This window comes from Chlorocebus sabaeus, chromosome 12, assembly GCF_047675955.1.
Source record: "Chlorocebus sabaeus isolate Y175 chromosome 12, mChlSab1.0.hap1, whole genome shotgun sequence".
In the NCBI taxonomy this organism is placed as follows: domain Eukaryota; kingdom Metazoa; phylum Chordata; class Mammalia; order Primates; family Cercopithecidae; genus Chlorocebus; species Chlorocebus sabaeus.
This window is the reverse complement of record NC_132915.1, coordinates 112,244,782-112,263,554: the sequence shown is the minus strand read 5'-3', so window position 1 is coordinate 112,263,554 and position 18,773 is coordinate 112,244,782. Positions and strand designations below refer to the sequence as shown.

Sequence of the window (18,773 nt, the reverse complement as noted above, 5' to 3'; positions counted from 1 at the left end):
TGCCTTACATTCTTTTTTCCCGTTACTTCTTTGGGATCCAGCGTGTATTTTACTTTTAGAGCCCATACGGTCCCACGTGGTGAGTGCCCCGGGTGGGAAGAGCTTGCAGGTGGGGGAGCAATGAAGCGGCCAGAGAACTACAGCTCCCGGCATGCTCCCGGCGCGCCCCGTGACGCACTCCTTTGCGGTGGCCACAGCGCGCCCCTGGCGGCGGGAGCGAGGCGCCTGAGAACCACATCTCCCGGCATGCGTCAGGGGCGCCCGTGACGCACTTCCGGTGCGGCGGCGACAGCGCGCCCCCGGCGGCTGCAGCGGCGGGAGCAAGGCGGCCGCTGAGGCCGCAGCGAGTGACGGCGGCCGGGCCGACGGGAGCCGGGGCGGGGCGGCGGCGTCCCAGCGAAGGAGCGCGCGGGCGGCCTGGCCCCGCCCCCGCCCCGCCCGCCTGCCCGGTGACCTTCAGGGGCCCGGGCGGCGGGCGCAGGCCCCTGCGGCGGCGGCGGCGGCGGGATGTTTGTGCAGGAGGAGAAGATCTTCGCGGGCAAGGTGCTGCGGCTGCACATCTGCGCGTCCGACGGCGCGGAGTGGCTGGAGGAGGCCACCGAGGACACCTCGGTGGAGAAGCTCAAGGAGCGCTGCCTCAAGCACGTAAGGCCGGGCCCCCTCCCCCGCCCCCAACACCCGCCCCCAACACCCGCCCCGGACGCCTCCGACTGCGGACCCCGCCTCAGTCCCCGAACCGCTCCGGCCTGGGGTCCGCCGCCCAGTCCGCAGCTCCCAGGCCCTCTTCTCCGGGGGTGGAGGCAGCGCCTCCTGCCTGGTCGTCCGATTCTCCCCCTTTCGGATCCCACACCTCTGGACGCTTGTCTCGGGCCTGGCCGAGCCCTCCACACGCCAGCCTCTCAGTTAACTCTGCAGCTACGCGGGGAGTTAGGGACAGATCGGGAAACTGAGGCCTGGAGAGTGGAGTCGCTGACGGAGCAGGGCCTGACGACTTTCCAGCAGTTGTACCTTTTTGCTGTTGGGGTGAGGTTTTTTCCAGCAGCATCTCTGAGAGCTGAGAATTAAGGTAGGCTCCTTCATTAAGAGGCCCCTTCTCCTTCCTCTTCCCCTTTCCCGCAGAGCCGGCTGCCTGGAGCTCTTTTCCTGGCTGGCGCAGCCGAGCTGGCCACTGTGCCTCTTAGCTGGAGTCCCTGAAATAGTGTCGCTGCGGGACAAGGCCCTGTGCCCCTGCTTTTCTGCAGAGGTAAAATTGGTCAAGAGGGAAGGCCCAGGAGTAGGGAGGGTCTCCTCGCTGAGACACTTTATAAAGTTTATTCACCTGAAATACTCCTGTGTATTTAGTTCCTTAGGTTGCTGATTTTTGGCACTAGTTCTCGAGTCTCTAAAGGACTCAGTAAGGTCAGCTAAGCAGCCTGTCTGTGTGTCAGACCGACCTCCTGTCTATACTTGACATGATCTGAGGGCTTGGCAGAATTTAGGTTGAAGGAGGCCGCAGCTTTCTAGCGGCGACTCCATGTGATAAGTTACGTTATCTGTGTTGACAGGTTGAGTGCGTTAGACTTGAGCTAAGTGTGGTCTGTAAGGATAAACTTCAGTTCTTACCCTAGCAGCTGCTTGCATAGAGTACTTTCGAGTTGCTTTTGTGAGCATGGTTCTGTGAAGTTCTGGAACTGTCAGAGGCAGGCTTGGCAAGCCCCGTCTGGAACGCACTGGCTGTGAACAACTGGGAGGTGCTGTCCTCAGGATTCACACCAAGGAGGGGCTGAGCCTCCTGCGTTCAAGGGTCCGTATGTTTTGGTTGCTTTCTTGCTTTTCTTCTGGCCCAGTCTGCATGATTTCGCCGTCTGGACAACCATCGGGGCGGCACTAAGCTCCAGTGCCGGTTACTCTGTGGGCATCCAGGCTGTTTGAGCCAGGCGTTTTGCTTGCCTAGTTGCTTGTGTTTTAAAAAACTTCTCCGGGCCGGGCGGGGTGGCTCACACCTGTAATCCCAGCACTTTGGGAGGCTGAGGTGGGCGGATCATGAGGTCAGGAGATCGAGACCATTTTGGCCAACATGGTGAAACCCCATCTCTACTAAAATACAGAAAAATTAACTGGGCATGGTGGCGCGTGCCTGTAATCCCAGCTGCTTGGGAGGCTGAGGCAGGGGAATCACTTGAACCCGCCAGGTGGAGGTTGCAGTGAGATGAGATTGCGCCCCTGCACTCCAGCCTGGTGACAGAGCAAGACTCTGTCTCAAAAAACAAAACAAAACAAAACAAAACAAAACCCACAACTGACAAAAAAATCCCACAAACTTCTCTGAAGTGCTGTATCCTCCATGCGTCAGTGCAGAAGCTCCTCAGCGGCTGTGTTTATATCTGCAAGTCCAGGGCCAGGCTCAGAGTGGCACCAGAACAAACTTGTGGGTTAATGGAATAGACAAAAATATCCCGTGGACCCCACACTGCATCGACATGGGATGTCACCTGCATTGGTGCAGCATTTAGTTTAACTCCCTCAGGGAGCGCTGCACACGCTATCATGACATTCTTTTATGAAAGGAAATAGGAAATGAGAGCTGTTTGATCCGCAGATACTCACTCATGAATTTCAGGAGCACCGGGGGTCAGTTAGGCAGCCAGTTCCAATGTGATGCTAATTATTATATTCCTGATATTTATTACTCCATCTGATGTTGAGCTGTATCATTTGGGATTTTTTGTCGTTATCCTACTTTAAACTGAGATTGTATTTCACTCTGCGGTCTCCGCAGGTGTGGAGGATTTGACTAGCAGGGGATTTCCACACCACAAGAGCCAACATAAATTTCAGGACTCCAGAGCTGAGCGTCAGAAAGGTTCCCCACCACCGCATCCCATTTTGGTTCTGCAGGCAGGGCTAGAATGCATTAGTCGGAAAAGAGAACCCTCAAGTTGTGTATTTGAACGTCTCTCTGGAAGCCGGTCCCTGGATGTCATCCTGCTGTTGGCAGTGAGGTCTGGTGTGTTTTAGCTTTGTTGCTCCTCGCCAGGTCCCTAGTGCGTGCTGACACCGGCATGATTTTATCCTTTGTCTTTCCCCTCTACCTGGAGGGGCGTGATGTCGGCTTCTCCCCGCTGTGCTCCTGGGTGTGCATTGCTGAATTGAGGGGCTTTATGATTACAACTCTTGCTGTTGTCTTTCCCTTTTCTGTTTTGTGCAAATTGGGATCACCATGGTGGGCTCTAGCTTCCATGGCCTTGGAATGGAGAAGCGGGCAGGGGAACCGTCTTGTACAACAGGTGGTTAATGAGTTTAGGAAAATCATACCTGTGGTGCGGTAGAGTTTTTGGTGTGTGTCGTAAACATTCACAAAATTCCAGCCTGGCCAACATGGTGATACCCCTTCTCTACTGAAAATGTAAAAAATAGCCTGGCATAGTAGTGGACTCCTGTAATCCCACCTACTCGGGAGGCTGAGGCACAAGAATCACTTGAACCTGGGAAGTGGAGGTTGCAATGATTGTGCCACTGCTCTCCAGCCTGGGTGACAGAACGAGACCCTGTCTTTAAAAAAAAAAAGGAGTTCATGAAATTGCCACAATAGAATACAGTACCTACTAGTATAGCTGTTAAATTTTCCACTTCCTAGATCGCATGAAGATGGGTCCTCAGATGACGGATTGCGTCAGGAACAAGTAGAAACCTAGTCACTGCTCTTCTGGGGAGGAGCAGGATGTAGAGGGGGGGCGGTGTGAGGGCCTCCCTCCCCCAGCGGCCTTGGTTGGGGCTCTTTTGCTGCCATACCCCAGCTTCTGCTGAGGACAAAGAAGCAGAGTGACATGGTCGTCCTAGTGCTTCCATGTTGTTCCTGGTATGCTGGTGACACGCGGACTACAGGTTTTTTGGGAATCGGTATGAGAATTATTTTGGAAAATTGCCTTTCGTAGTCTGTATATTCTGAACTTGACAAATGAACTGGCCTGCAAACTTTAGGATCATGAAGAAGCACCCCCAGTATTTCAGGGAGCAGAGCCATTGTCAAATCCAGAGGCACTTGAGGGGCTCTCTGCCCTGTCGTAAATGGCAGGAGTGTGTCTTCCCAGTAGGCGCATCCCCCCTCACATCCCCTCAGCCTGGCCAGTTTTGTGTGAAGGAGTGACAGCCCCTTTTTCAAAACCGTTTTCAGTCTTGAGAGTAACAGAAAATTGCAGTTACTCTTCAAATGCCAGTGTTGAGAGGTGAAGTGTGTGCTTAGATTTTCTTTCCCAGCAAGCAGTTGTGTGTGCTGGGTGTTTCAGAGCCTCTGTGGCAGCAAAGGGAGGTAGAAAGTGAGCGGCCAGCGGGACCTCTGCCGGCCACCTGAGACGTCCGAGGACGGCCTGTCCTGGGGGGGTGCCCCGGCCCCGCTCCAGGCTGGGCCATGCTCCTGACCCACGGGCTGAGCCCGCTACCAGGTTTAGAAAGTGCCCCTTGAGGGTTTCATCCTTTTCTGATCTTCAGGTAATTCTACCATCTAACCTCTGGGGATCTGTAAGAGCAAGAAAATAGTCAGCCTTCTTGCCACCCAAGCTCTGAGTTCTGAAGGGTTTTCAGGCCAGGCTGTGGAAACGGTGGGTATTTAGGTGGGCGCTGTTTGGTGTGCTGTGGTGTGGTGTGATGTGTCGGGCTGTATGGTGCTGAGGCAGATAGATAATAGGGTGGAGTCGTGGAACTCTGGACCGACTTGGGCACGAACACGCAGGCACATGTGCCGACCTCGGTCTTCATCACGTGGCACCATCGGTGTTTGCCGTTCTTCACAAAATGGTGAGCTGACACGCATAGCCCCCGTGTCCAAAGGAAAGCAGAACTCCCACAAGCCAGTGCCATGCGCATGAGTCAGGGACAGCTGTGCGCTGTTTTGCAGAGAGGATGCTGGCTGAATTGAGGAGCAGGATCCACCCCTGCCAGCAGTTGGCTGTGAGGTCTTCGTAATGGCAGGGTTGGAAGGGATCATAGCCGTCTGCTCCAACTTCCTCCTGGAGTTTGCAGTTGGTAGCTGTCAAGATGGCTTCCCAGGTCCCCCGTGAGCACTGGTCAGAGGTGGCTGTGGTGTGTGTGAGGGGGATCTCCTCACTGCTGCCCATGTGTTGCCTCCCGTTCCCTGCACGGGTGTTGCAGGGTTTCCAGGGTCCTGGTGACCGTGTGCCCATCGGTCCCCCTTCGAGCCACCCAGGGGTGCAGCATGGCTGCTGCTTCGTGAGCTGGGCCAAGCCGAGAGCAGTCATGCTAAGTGCTCCTCCTATCCCAGTCTTGGGCTCTCTGTGAGCCGGTCTTCTTTCTGGGCAGCCTCTTGGGCCCCTTTCTTGCATCTGTGGAAGAAAGAAAAACGACTGCCCAAAATGTAGGTAGGTCTTTAGGCCATCAGAAAACAATGGATCGACTATTTTCATTTAAAATTATTTTCCAGATCTTTCTAGACCAAAGAAGCAATTCTGGTGGCTGTGAATTGTCAGTAGGGTGTGTGGTATGTCAGAGCTGGGAGCTTGCTTCAGAAGTACTCCGTGGGCTGGGGATCAGCTCACTGGCCCAGGGGATCTGGCGCTGTGATGCTTCATTTGCCATCTACTATTAGTGGGAATTCTTGAATTTCATCCATGGTGTAATTTCTTAGCTCATAAGGAAACCCAGTAAATTCCAGGTGTGGCTTGGGATGCCAGGTCCTATGTTATTAGAATTACGATTTACTTATTTTCTACCTTGAAATATCTATTTTTCCCCAGTGTGCTCATGGGAGCTTAGAAGACCCCAAAAGTATAACCCATCATAAATTAATCCACGCTGCCTCAGAGAGGGTGCTGAGTGATGCCAGAACCATCCTGGAAGAGAACATCCAGGACCAAGGTAAGGCTGCTGTGGGTGGGCGGGTTGGCATCAGGCATCGTGCGCTGCTGGGGGCGCTGGAGCTAGGAGGGGGTGGTCCACCCACAGGAGTCAGTGTTCTGAGCTGGACACGAGCACGGAAATGCGATCGACTAAAAGCATTCTGTTTTTCCTTTATTAAAAAGAGTTCCGTGATAGAATACCTGTGAAAAATAGCAGAAATTCAAATGGAACAAGCAGCAGACATTTGGAGATGCCACACATGCATTTTGCTTTTAGTTCTGTTTGGAGCAAAGCGAGAGACTCCAGGGGTTCTGCAGCTTTCACCTTCGTTGTGGGGATTGTTGGCAGCATCCCAGTGCAGTGTTAGACACACACGTCCATTTAATTGCTTATGGTTTTGTGTCTGGAGGCACTTGGAGAGCTAACATCAGTTTTGGTTATGTCATTCAAATAATGCCTTTACTGATGGAATTCCTTGAAGTAAGCTGTTTTGAAAATCCTGGAAGTTTTGCTAACAGATACCCACTGAGATGACCATCAAGCTCCAAGCCAGTGGGGGATGGCCACCGTCGTGGGCTGAGGATGGGCCACATCTCAGGTTTTGACCTCCGAGGGTTAAGAGTAAACTCTCCGGCCTCACAGACTTTTTCAAAACCGAGCCGGTGAAAATGAGGGCCCTGTGCAGGATTGTCACCAATTCGTTGCACAATTACTGGGGCCATGCTGTGCACGCCTCTGGGGCCACAGGTCACCTGGGGCTTTGTGCCAGGCCTGGGAGCTTGTACCTCAGCTAGGGCCACGCAGACGTCCTGAAAAAGTGAGGGAAGGCTGGCGTAGATCCTTGGTTTGGGGAGACCAAAGGAATCCCTGCTGTTTGGAGACATGGTGTTGCTCAGTCACCCAGGCTGGAGTGCAGAGGCACAGTCAGACCCACTGCTGCCTTGACCTCCTGGGCTCAAACAATCCTCTCACCTTAGTCTCCCAAGTAGTTGGGACTATGGGCATGTGCCACCATATGCAGCTATTTTTTGTATTTTCGTAGAGATGGGGTCTTGCCATGTTGTCCAGTCTGGTCTTGGACTCCTGGGCTCAAGTGATCTGCCTGCCTCGTCCTGTCAGAATGCTGGGCTGATAGGAGTGAGCCACTGCACCCAGCTGAAGCCTGCTCTTCTTCTTCTTCTTCTTCTTCTTTTTTTTTTTTTTAAGATGAAGTTCTTGCTCTGTTGCCCAGGCTGGAGTGCAGTGGTGCTCAGCTCACTGCAACCTCCGCCTCCCGGGTTCAAGTGATTTCTCCTGCCTCAGCCTCCTGAATAGCTGGGATTACAGGTGTGTGCCACCATGCCTGGTTAATTTTTGTATTTTTAGTAGAGACGGGGTTTCACTGTGTTGGCCAGGCTGGTCTTGAACGCCTGACCTTGGGTGATTTGCCCACCTTAGCCTCCCAAAGTGCTAGGATTACAGATGGGAGCCACCGCGCGTGGCCGAACCCCTGCTGTTCTGTTCTCAGGGCATCCAGCACCCTTTATGCTGTTCTGTGGATATGAAACGATAACCAGTGTGATGGATATACATGTTGTTTTTTCTAGACGTCCTATTATTGATAAAAAAACGTGCTCCATCTCCACTTCCCAAGATGGCTGAGGTCTCAGCAGAAGAAAAGGTAAATTTCAAAGTTTGCAATTGGGGACCTTTATTGGTAGAAGTTTGCATTTAAGAATTATAGGCCAGGTGCGGTGGCTCACGCCTGTAATCCCAGCACTTTAGGGGGCCGAAGTGGGCAGATCACCAGGTCAGGAGATTGAGACCATCCTGGCTAACATGGTGAAACCCCGTCTCTACTAAAAAAGATACAAAAAAATGGCCGGGCGCTGTGGCTCACGCCCGTAATCCCAGCACTTTGGGAGGCCGAAGTGGGTGGATCACAAGGTCAGGAGATCGAGACCATCCTGGCTAACACCATGAAACCCTGTCTCTACTAAAAAAAAAAATACAAAAAATTAGCTGGGCATGGTGGTGGGCGCTTGTAGTCCCAGCTACTCGGGAGGCTGAGGCAGGAGAACCGTGTGAACCTGGGAGGTGGAGCTTGCTGTAAGCTGAGATCGTGCCACTGCTCTCCAGCCTGGGCAACAGAGCGAGACTCTGTCTCAAAAAAAAAGAAAAAAATAATAATTATAGGCCGGGTACGGTGGCTCGTGCCTGTAATCCCAGGGCTTTGGGAGGTCAAGGCGGGTGGATCACAAGGTCGAGAAATCGAGACCATCCTGGCCAATATGGTGAAACCCCGTTTCTACTAAAAATACAAAAAAATTAGCTGGGCGTGGTGACGCGCGCCTGTAGTCTCAGCTACTCGGGAGATGGAGGTTGCAGTGATCCGAGATCGTGCCACTGCACTCCAGCCTGGCAACAGAGTGAGACTCCATCTCAAAATTAAATAAATAAATAAATAATTTTAAAAAAGAATTATAAAGAAGTTCTCCATACTAGTTGTTCACCAACCCACATATTTGCCATTTACAGTAGATGTGGTTATAAGGGGTTCTCTCTCCTGGCAGAGCCTGTTTAATCCATGTCAGTTCTGGTCCCTGCTCACGGGACCAGCACAGAAAACCTGCCTCTGAGTTTTTTGAGACAGAGAGGAGAGGAGGGGCACATCCTGCGTGACAGTTCACTCCCGTGCTGCTGTCCGCCTTCACCTGCGTGTGCTCCCGTTCCTCCTCAAGCAGCCAAGTCAGTCCTGACAGAAAAACGGAGGGAAGTTGGTAACCAGCCACCACACGGAATAAGGGCTGCACATGCAGAGAGTGGCCGGCGAGGGAGCACTGGCGACAAGCTCCGCCTCACACCGCAGAGGCTCAGCATCCCCATCCGAAAATCCACATGCACCGCAGTCTGAACCTTTTTGAGTGCCGAAATGACACTTAATGGAAGGGCTCGTTGGTGCTTTTTGAGTTTATTATTTGGAATGCAAATATTCCCAAATCTGAAAAAACCCAAAATCCGAACCAGTTCTGGCCCCAGGCATTTCAGATGGGGGATGCTCAGCCTGCACTCTTCATACTGAGAGGGGCTGAGTTCTGCCTGTCTTGTCTGTTTCTTGCAAAACAGAACTGGATGTCCTTGGTGTGTACATTCACACACACGTTGTCGACTCATGGTCTGCGCCGTCCACTCACGCGTGTCCCTTAGGAGAACCGTGCAGTGTGGTGTTTGCTGGCTGCCCCAGAAGCTCACACTTTGGAAAGCTCACTGAGCAGAGGAAGATGCGTTCTGCAAGTGGCACGTCCTACCCCACAGCAGGGCCTGAGCCCGGGCCGAGCGTGGAGCCTGCTGGCGAGAAGGGCAGCCACTTTCCCCTGCTGTCTTTGCATTACTCATCTCGAAGGTAGAGTTTCTTACTCATGCTTTGAGAGGCTAAGGAGAGTGTTCACCACAGAGAAGCAGCGGGCCCAACTCTTTTGGGCCAGGCCCATGCCTGGGAGTGCAGAAGCTATTTTTGGGTTTCTCTGGGACCACGGGTCCCCAGGAAGAGCGCCCTGGGCTTGGGTCCCCTGCTTATCTTCAGCCACACCTAGCCACGCATGAGTAACACACAGGCTGCCGCCCCACCCATCTGCAGTGGACAGATCTGGGCCTGCCTCCGCCTGTCCCTGAGTCAGGCCTGTTTCTGGGAACTGCTGCAGGCAGCATTCACAGTTCTCAGATTACAGTTTGACCGTTGGTGTTCAGACTTACAGGCCCGTAACTGATACAAACAGTGGTGTCTGACCGGATAGCCACTGCTCCACAGCTCCTTGGATGAGTAGCTCGGAGCTAACTTGAGGAGCTTACCTTTTCTCTTCAAATATTTGCAAACTGAAACATTGTAAGATGTCAATTCATATTTTTATGAATTTATTATTATTATTATTATTATTTTTGAGACAGAGTTTTGCTTTTGTTACCCAAGCTAGAGTGCAATGGCGCGATCTCAGCTCACTGCAACCTCCGTCCCCCAGGTTCAAATGATTCTCCTGCCTCAGCCTCCCGAGTAGCTGGAATTACAGGTGCGTGCCACCACGGCCAGCTAATTTTTTGTATTTTTACAAGAGACGGGGTTTCACCATGTTGGCCAGGCTGGTCTCGAACTCCTGATCTCAGGTGATCCACCTGCCTCGGCCTCCCAAAGTGCTAGGATTACAGGCATGAGTCATCGTGCCTGGCCTGAATTAATTTTTAATTTAGTTTTTGTTTTTGTTTCAGAGACAGGATCTCACTCTGTTGCCCAGGCCACAGTGCAATGGTACAATCATAACTCATTGCAACCTTGACCTCCTGGGCTTAAGCAGTCCTCCTGCCTCAGCCTCCCGAGTAGCTGGGACCACAGGTGTGTGCCACCATACCCAGCTAATTTTTGTATTTATGAATTAATTTTTAAGTCAAAGTGACGTATGTTTTTAAAAGGTCAAATAATACTACAAATCTTTTAATAAGAATTAGTGGTCTTGGCTGGGTGCAGTGGCCCATGCCTGTAGTCGCAGCACTTTGGGAGGCTGAGGTGGGAGGATCACTTGAGCCCAGGAATTTGAGACCAGCCTGGGCAGCATGATGAAACCCTGTCTCTACAAAAAACATAAAATAGCTGGGCGTGTTGGCACAAGCCAGGCAGTGCACATCAGGCTGGAGTGTGTGGTATGATCTCACCTCACTGCAACCTCTGCCTCCTGGGCTTAAGTGATCCTTCTCCCTCAGCCCCAGGAGTAAAGCAACTGGGACTATAGGTGTGTGCCACCACACTTCACTAATTTTTGTATTTTTTTTTTAGACATGGGGTCTCACCATGTTGCCCAGGCTGGTCTTGAACTCCTGGGCTCAGGTGGTCTGTTCCACCTTGGCCTCCCAAAGTGTTGGGATTACAGGCGTAAGCCACCACGCCTGGCCCAACCCCTCGTAACTCTTTGTTATCTTTAACAATTCTCTTCCTGATTTCTAAATAATAATGTGTATATTATTATTCCTTGAATGACCAACTTTAGTCTCTATTGGCTTCTTAATGAAGAAGCTGTAGTACCTCCCTCTCTCCTCCCTTGAGGGTTAGATCATAATGCTGGTTGACGATCTCAGGGTTTTCATTACTATTATAATTGAAGTGTAGTTTTCTGCTGTGAGCAAAATAGATTAAGATTATCCATCCTTCTCACACAACTTTGTTTTTCTTAGAATTAATACTTGCCTCTTCCTTTCGTTTACTTGTTGAGTTTCTTATAGGCTTATCGCTGATTTTTTCATGCTCTTCCACAGAGCTGATAAAGGTACTGGAAACATGGTCACAGAGGTCAGGTCGCCGGGGCCTTCCCTTTCTCCTGGGGCTGTCCCTCCAGATCCCTCTGGCCTGCGCATCTGTCTGAGTCGCTGCCTTCCAGGCCTGCTGCACAGCCTGGCTTTCCTGCCTCTCTCCTATGGTAGAGTTTGCTAAGTCTATGCAAGTTTTCCGTTGCCACCCAACAAATCACCACGCACGTAGGCACTTAAAAAAACAGCCCTCGGCTTGTAGCTTGCAGTTCTGTAGGGCAGAAGTCTGGCTGGGTGAGTTCAGCTGGTTTCTGTGCTCAGGGTCTCGAGCTGAAATCAGAGTGCTGAAGGGCTATGTTCAGGGTGCTGAAGGGCTGCCTTCCTTTCCGAGGCTGGGAAAGATTCTGCTTCTGAGGTCTTCCGGCGGTTGGCAGAGTCCAGTTCTGACCCATTTTCTTGCTGGTTGCCGGCTGGGGGCTGCTCTCAGGGCCTGGGCGTGGCCCGCATTCCTACCCATACAGCCTCCTCCTCCTTCAGAGCCAGCAGTGGGATTTCTGAAGTGTTGAATCTCTCTTTCTAGAAAGAGACCCATCCCTTTTAAGGACCTGCCTGATTAGGTGAGGCCCACCAAGGATCATGCTCTTTCCCCAGAGTCGGCTGTGCTGCGTGATGTAACCTGACCCAGAGTGGACTGTGTCCTCCTGCTCATGCTCTGTGGCCACGCACGGGCAACTGCCAGGCACGGGGAGCGTGCCGCCATCCTCGAGTTCTGCCTGCCGCAGGACCAGGTGTCTTGTTCTTCTCGACCTGTCCCTTGTTCTGGCGGAGCCTGACTTCCTCTTTTGCCCGGGAGGAGAAACCGTCTTGAGGCCTCGCATTCCAGCGCAGGAGCTGTGGAGGGGGCACCGCCGTGTGCAGTACACAAGGCAGCTCTGAGCTGCTCCTCCCTGCACCAGCTGAGGCCTCCCCTTCTGCTCCTAGAACCTTCTGCCATCTGGTGTGCTGTAGCGTTCTGGGATGTTCCACCGTGTCTCTGCTGTGGGTCTTTTTCTCTTCGCTCTGCCTGGCATTGACTCTGGAAATTCAGATGTTTGAGTTCTGGGAGATTTAGTCCTGGAAAATGTCCTGAATTGGTTTTTTGATCTCCTTGTTTTCTTTTCTGTTTCTGTAACACTTACGAGTTGGCCGGTAGGCCTGTTTCCTGAGGGATTCCTTGCTTTATCTTCTAAGCATTCTGTAGCCTTTTTGATCTGGTTGTAACGTATTTAAATTCCTAAGCTGGTTCTCCTCCTCGGATGTCTTCTAGCGTTCTGGTGTGTTCCTCTGCGGGCCGTGTGTCCTGGCTCATAAACACTGTCCTCTTCCCTGCTGGCTCCTCACTTTGTGCTGCTTTCTGTTGTTCCTTTTCTTTTTTTTTCAGTCGGAGTCTCACTGTCACTCACCCAGGCTTGAGTGCAGTGGTGTGATCTCAGCTCACCTCCCAGGTTCAAGCGATTCTCCTGCCTCAGCCTCCCGGGTAGCTGGGATTACAGGCGTGCACCAGCACACCCGGCTTATTTTTGTATTTTTATTAGACATGGGGTTTCACCATGTTGGCCATGCTGGTGTCGAACTCCTGACCTCAAGTAATCCACCCACCTCGGCCTCCCAAAGGGCTGGGATTATAGGCGTGCACCGCTGCGCCCAGCCTGTTCCTGTTTTTATTTGGGGTTTTGTCTTTTGTGCTGGAAGCTTTCCTCAAACGTCTGGCCGGCTGTCTGTGGCTGAATGCCACCTTCCAGAGGCCCTGGATCTTGTTAGCAGTGCTTTGGGACTGGGTGGCTGGCTGGGGCACTGCCCTTTGGGTGCAGACCCTGCCATTTTGCCCCCTCCCACCTCATGGCTGTGTCTGCCCCACTCCCCTGCTGCTGGGTCTCCCTGTCGAGGGTGCTGGGGGTGCCGCTTTCCCTCTCATGAGCCGAGGGCTTCTGGCCCGGGGTCAAGGCCAGCTCTCTGGGAGTTGCCGGCAGGACTGGATGGCAGGGGAGCGCAGGGCAGGGTGGGGGAGGATGGAGTCCTAGCTCCTGAGGCTCCCTCCCCGTCCCCTGCCACCGATGCAGTTCTAGGAGGCTGGAATGGTCTTGCGTCCATGCTCTGCTCTTGGCCTGAGCCTTCGTAGCTCTGCTGATCCCTCCATCCTCATCCTCTGCCATCTTCTGAGAATGTGCTGTCACTCTTCCGGTTCTGTTCCTCCCCCATCACTTTTGTTCTCGTGAGTTTCTACTGCCGTAACTGCCTGTCAGGAGCTTCCAGAAGGAGCAGAGATGAGTTCGTGATTTTGGCCTCAGGGCTCAGCTGCAGCCTGGGTGGTTCTGGAGTCGCCTCCCTTGCCCCAGCCCTGCCACAGCCCCCGTGTGGTTGTCGTTCTGTGACCCTTGTTCCTGCTCTGCCCCTCACCTACCGCTTCACTCTCATTTACGGCAGAGCAGACGCTGAGGACACGTCTGCTGTCCCTGGGCCTTGCCCAGAACTCTCCAGGCTCCCCCAGCTCATCAAGGAGTTTATACCTCTGGCTCCTGAAGGAGACGGAGTCTTTCCTTGGCAGAGCTCTGCTGATTCAGTTTTCATCATCTTGCTTTTTGGTGCTGTTACGTTCATGTCTGACTTTCTGATTACTTTTCTGTGTAGAAAAAACAAGACCAGAAAGCTCCAGATAAAGAGGCCATACTCCGGGCCACCGCCAACCTGCCGTCCTACAACATGGACCGGGCCGCGGTCCAGACCAACATGAGAGATGTAAGTGTCGGCCCAGAGCGGCGGTGGGCGCGTGGGGTCCCCGTGTGGGGGATTGCCGTGGGGGGTTCCCACAGGGTGGGGCAGCAAGAGGAGATTCTCTAGGAGTATTTGGGGAAGTCAGTGAGGGGGTCTATAGGACTGCACTATTTTGCATTTTTTCTGTAAATCAAAAATTATTTCCAAGTGAGAGTTGGAAAGCCATCTGAAGACAGGGCTGGAAACATGGATACCCCTGGGAAAATGTCAGTCCGGCCCTGAGTTTGGCAGAAATGTTTAGATAGAATTCTGCACCCAAAGCGGGCGGATCACCTGAGGTCAGAAGTTCGAGACCAACCTGGCCAACATGGTGAAACCCCGTTTCTGCTAAAAATACCAAAAATTAGCCGGGCATAGTGGTGGGCACCTGTAATCCCAGCTATTCAGGAGGCTGATACAGGAGAATCGCTTGAACCCAGGAGGCAGAGGTTGCAGTGAGCTGAGATCGCATCATTGTACTCCAACCTGGGCAGCAAGAGTGAAACTCTGTCTCAAGAAAAAAAAAAAAAGAAATCTGAACCCGTGAGTTATTTTGGATCAGAACGTTATCAGTTAAAAAAGAAAAGTGTTTGCAGTGCTCACGTGGACGCCCCAGCAGTGGGGCACGTGCTGTGCCGGGGTGGGAGGACGGCTGGCTTCCAACTTCATCCGATGCCAGTCCGACCTAAGGGCGCTGCCATAACCCCTGTTTCATTTTAGGAATGAACCTCTTGGGGTCTCTTCCAGAGAGTTCTGTGCCGACCAGGGCATGGTGACTTTTCCCCAGCAGCCAGCATGTGTGTCTCCCATCCTGTGTGTGTCCAGCTCAGAGGTGTTTCTCTAGTGTGGTATCCACACCAAGGCTCACACTTGTGTGAGAGAAGGGATAGCTGACACCTGACCTCTAGCTGTTCTGGAGGGCGTCTCTGTTCCGTCCCACAGCTTGTCCTGCCTGGGGAAGACAGTGATGGCCACCGCTGTGTGGCAGGCATGCCTCCACCAGGGGCCGGCAGACTCATGGGCGTGGAGCCTCAGATGATTCTGTTTTCTTTGGTGAAGCCAGAGAGGTTCTTCAGCTTGCCCCCACCCACGCTGGCTGGACCGACGGTTTCCTCACTGGGCACAGGCTGAGTATCAGGCCAGCACTGAGCGACTGTCACCGGGCGTTCGTGTCCCTTTCCACTGGCTTCAGTCCCACCTTCAGGGAGGCCCTTGGCCCTGCCGATCCCCTGCCTTGCCCTCAGTTGATCCTGCTGTCTTGTAGGAAAGCAGTGTCATCTCGACTCTGAGGATCGGAGTTCCAGGATGGGAGCAAGTCATAGGTCCAAGTAGGTTTGCTGGACATTTAGAGAATTGATCTCCTTTTTTTTCACTGCAGTTCCAGACAGAACTCCGGAAGATCCTGGTGTCTCTCATCGAGGTGGCGCAGAAGCTGTTAGCACTGAACCCAGATGCGGTGGAATTGTTTAAGAAGGCGAATGGTATGAGTCAGCCCTGATGCTACATTCCAGGCGTGGTTCACTGCCTGCCTGGGGGAGCGTCTGCAGCTCCGCCCGACCAGCACCTCAGTGCTTTATGGAAGCACTGATGAGGGCCTGGGGCCTGCCTCACCGGCAACTCCTGTTGATACGCCTGAGGGCGGGCAGGCAGAGCTCAGACAGATAATTCCTGCAAATGTTTGTGCTCAGATAAGGCCCTTGGGCCTGAGGCTGGAGCCTTCATGGCCCTGTCATCTCCCCACAGCGATGCTGGACGAGGACGAGGATGAGCGTGTGGACGAGGCCGCCCTGCGGCAGCTCACGGAGATGGGCTTTCCGGAGAACAGAGCCACCAAGGCCCTTCAGCTGAACCAGTGCGTGGGGGCCACCTCCTTCCCTTGCCGGAGACATGTGGGGCCTGGTCTTGTGGGGGCTCCCACCGTGGGTGACGTCCTCCTACCCTAAACTCTTTGTTTGACTGAATCTTTTCTAACATGTGGGGTTTTGAAGAGGTACCTTAAATATGTGCCTGCAAAGTGTTTTTGGGGTGAATGTGACAGAACAGTCGTTGTATAAATTCCCTTTGGGCCGTTGTATGAGAACTCAAGGTGAAGCCCATTTGTAGCAGGGACACGGCCTCTAACAGTCTTCTCAGGATTTCCGTGTGAGTTATTGGTCCTGCTTCTGTGTTCAGATCTAAAACGAATAATCCGAGATCCAGGGGCAGCCAGGGGCGCTCCATCCCTAAACTCCCAGCAGAGACCTCTGGGTCCGCTCGCCTCTCCTTAGACGGGCTTCTGTTTCTGCCCAGGGTCTCAAGGTAGTCTGAGGCAAGGACCAGAGCTTCCGTTGCACCTGTGTTCATTCAGGTTCTCCTTTTAAGGGCCACCAGCTGATGCTGGAGAAGCCACAACCATAGCAGAGGCTCTTGGGAATGGACAGGAGGCGAAGGCCCCGGTCCGTTAGCCTGGGGGTGCTGGAAAGAGTCTCTTGCCTTGCAGCATGTCGGTGCCTCAGGCCATGGAGTGGCTAATTGAACACGCAGAAGATCCAACCATAGACACGCCTCTTCCGGGCCAGGCTCCCCCAGGGGCTGAGGGGGCCACCGCAGCCGCCCCTGAGGCTGCCGCAGGAGCCAGCACCACCGATGAGGAGGCCAGAGATGAGCTCACGGAAATCTTCAAGAAGATCCGGAGGAAAAGGGAGTTTCGGGCTGATGCTCGGGTATGTGTTACTAGACCTGTCGCCAGGCAGAGTCGCCGTGTCTTCCCTTGAGGTGGCGCCATGGAAAGGAAGCTGGGGCTGTGTGGTGACCTTGGGCTGAGCTGGCTCTTGGCCCAGGAGAGAGAAGCTGGGGAAGGGGTTTATAGGGGGTCTGGGAAGTGGCGAGCCTGGACCGCGGCCCGAGTTTCTGAGCACCCCTGTAAGTTATCCCGGCTTGAATCCAGGCACCCCTGTTTCCTCTCTGTTGCCACATTCGTCACCTTTTGAAAAACGACATTTTACAGTTCCTGCTGACCACTCATGTCCACAAGCCGCCCCTATTCGGCCGCGTCTCTGCGGGGTGGGGGTCCTGCTCGGAGACCGGGAGGGTCATCTGCTGTGGTGGGTGTCTGTGAGCGAGGGGCCGCTCAGGCTGGCCAACTGCCTCCGTGGCGCGGTCTGCAGGGCTGCAGGGTCCCCGCGCCTGTGTGTGTGGACCTTCCTCGCCCGCACCTCATCTCCCCGTTCTTCCTTCTCTCTCCTGTTCTTTGATTTGGGTCTTACTTCCTCCTTGGAGGTTTCTGTCTTCTCCGACGTGCTCAGATGGCAGATCCACTCCGTCAGGGCTTCCATCTGCATGCTCTCGTCTCACGTGTGGCGTTGATTGTTTCCCTGGGGTGTGTGACGTTGTGCTGTGGCCTCACCTGCGGGGCTCGTGTCTTCCGTGGAGTTCCCTGTGGCCAGGCTGTAGACACCCACCTGGGGTGATTCTGAGTTTGCTTCTGCCGATGATGAGTGGGGCCCCTGCCCCTCATGTCCTGCAGTGTAAACCCTGGCTTCACAGCTCAGGTCTTCCCTGCACGGGGTCCCGTGGAGACAAATGCTTTTCTTTGTTTCTTTTAAAATTTAATTTAATTTTAAGTTCTGGGATACATATGCAGGATGTGCAGGTTTGTTCCAAAGGTAAACATGTGCCATGGTGGTTTGCTACGTGTCAACCTATCACCTAGGTATTAAGCCCAGCATCCATTAGCTATTTATCCTGATGCCCTCCCTCCCCCGGGCCCCCAGCAGGCCCCGGTGTGTGATGTTCCCCTCCCTGTGTCCATGTGTTCTCATTGTTCAGCTCCCACTCATGAGTGAGAACAGGAGGTGCTTGGTTTTCTGTTCCTGTGTTAGTTTGCTGAGAACAATGGCTTCCAGCTTCATCCATGACCCTGCAAAGGACGTGATCCCGTTCCTTTTCATGGCTGCGTAGTATTCCATGGTGTGTATGTCCCATATTTTCTTTATCCAGCCTATCCAGTTTCTTTTCTTATCCATGGGCATTTGGGTTGATTCTCTATCTTTGCTATTGTGAATAGTGCTGCAGTGACCATGTGTGTGCACGTATCTTTATAATAGAATGATTTCTCTTATTCCTTTGGGTATATACCCTGTAATGGAGTTGCAGGGTCAGATGGTATTTCTGTTTCTAGGTCTTTGAGGAATCACCACACGTCTTCCACAGTGGTTGAACTAATTTACATTCCCACCAACAGTGTAAAAGTGTTCCTGTTTCTCCACAGCCTCACCAGCAGCTGTTGTTTCTTGACTTTTTAATAATCATCATTCTGATTGGCATGAGATGGTACCTCATTGCGGTTTTGATTTGCATTTCTCTAATGATCAGTAATGCTGAGCCTTGCTCTGTTGCCCAGGCTGGATTCTTCCTGCCTCAGCCTCCTGAGTAGCTGGGACTACAGGCACACACCCACCACACCCAGCTGATTTTTGTGTTTTTAGTGGAGACAGGGTTTTACCATGTTGGCCAGGCTGGTCTCAAACTCCTGACCTCAAGTGATCCGCCTGCCTTGGCCTCCCAAAGTGCTGGGATTACAGGAGTGAGCCACCGCGCCCAGCCAACTGTCTTCTTTTGAGAAGTGTCTGATCGTGTCCTTTGCCCAGTTTTTAATGGGGTTTTTAAATGTAAATTTGTTTATTCCATGTGGATTCTGGATATTAACCCTTTGTCAGGTGGATGGATTGTAAAGATGTTCCCTTCTATAGGTTGTCTGTTCACTCTGATGGTCGTTTCTTTTGCTGTGCAGAAGCTCTTCAGTTTAGTTAGATCCCATTGAGACAAACACTTTTCTAGTCCATCTTCTCATCTTTTCAGGGTCCTCGCTTTAAATGAGAGTCTCATTTCCCACTGTCTCCCTC

The 18,773-nt window shown here is 52.9% G+C and overlaps 1 protein-coding gene across 1 annotated transcript in view; it reads left to right on the top strand.

Moving 5' to 3' along the window:
* The first annotated feature begins 291 nt into the window (after positions 1 to 291).
* Positions 292 to 18,773, top strand: part of UBAC1 (UBA domain containing 1) — a 30,871-nt gene continuing 12,389 nt past the window's right edge. Inside the window, exons 1-7 of the mRNA XM_073022094.1 lie at positions 292 to 645; positions 5,730 to 5,850; positions 7,419 to 7,492; positions 13,768 to 13,875; positions 15,269 to 15,371; positions 15,634 to 15,742; positions 16,370 to 16,592. Coding sequence (XP_072878195.1) covers positions 508 to 645; positions 5,730 to 5,850; positions 7,419 to 7,492; positions 13,768 to 13,875; positions 15,269 to 15,371; positions 15,634 to 15,742; positions 16,370 to 16,592 — 876 coding nt within the window. The 5' untranslated portion in view covers positions 292 to 507. The remainder of the gene's footprint in view (positions 646 to 5,729; positions 5,851 to 7,418; positions 7,493 to 13,767; positions 13,876 to 15,268; positions 15,372 to 15,633; positions 15,743 to 16,369; positions 16,593 to 18,773) is intronic.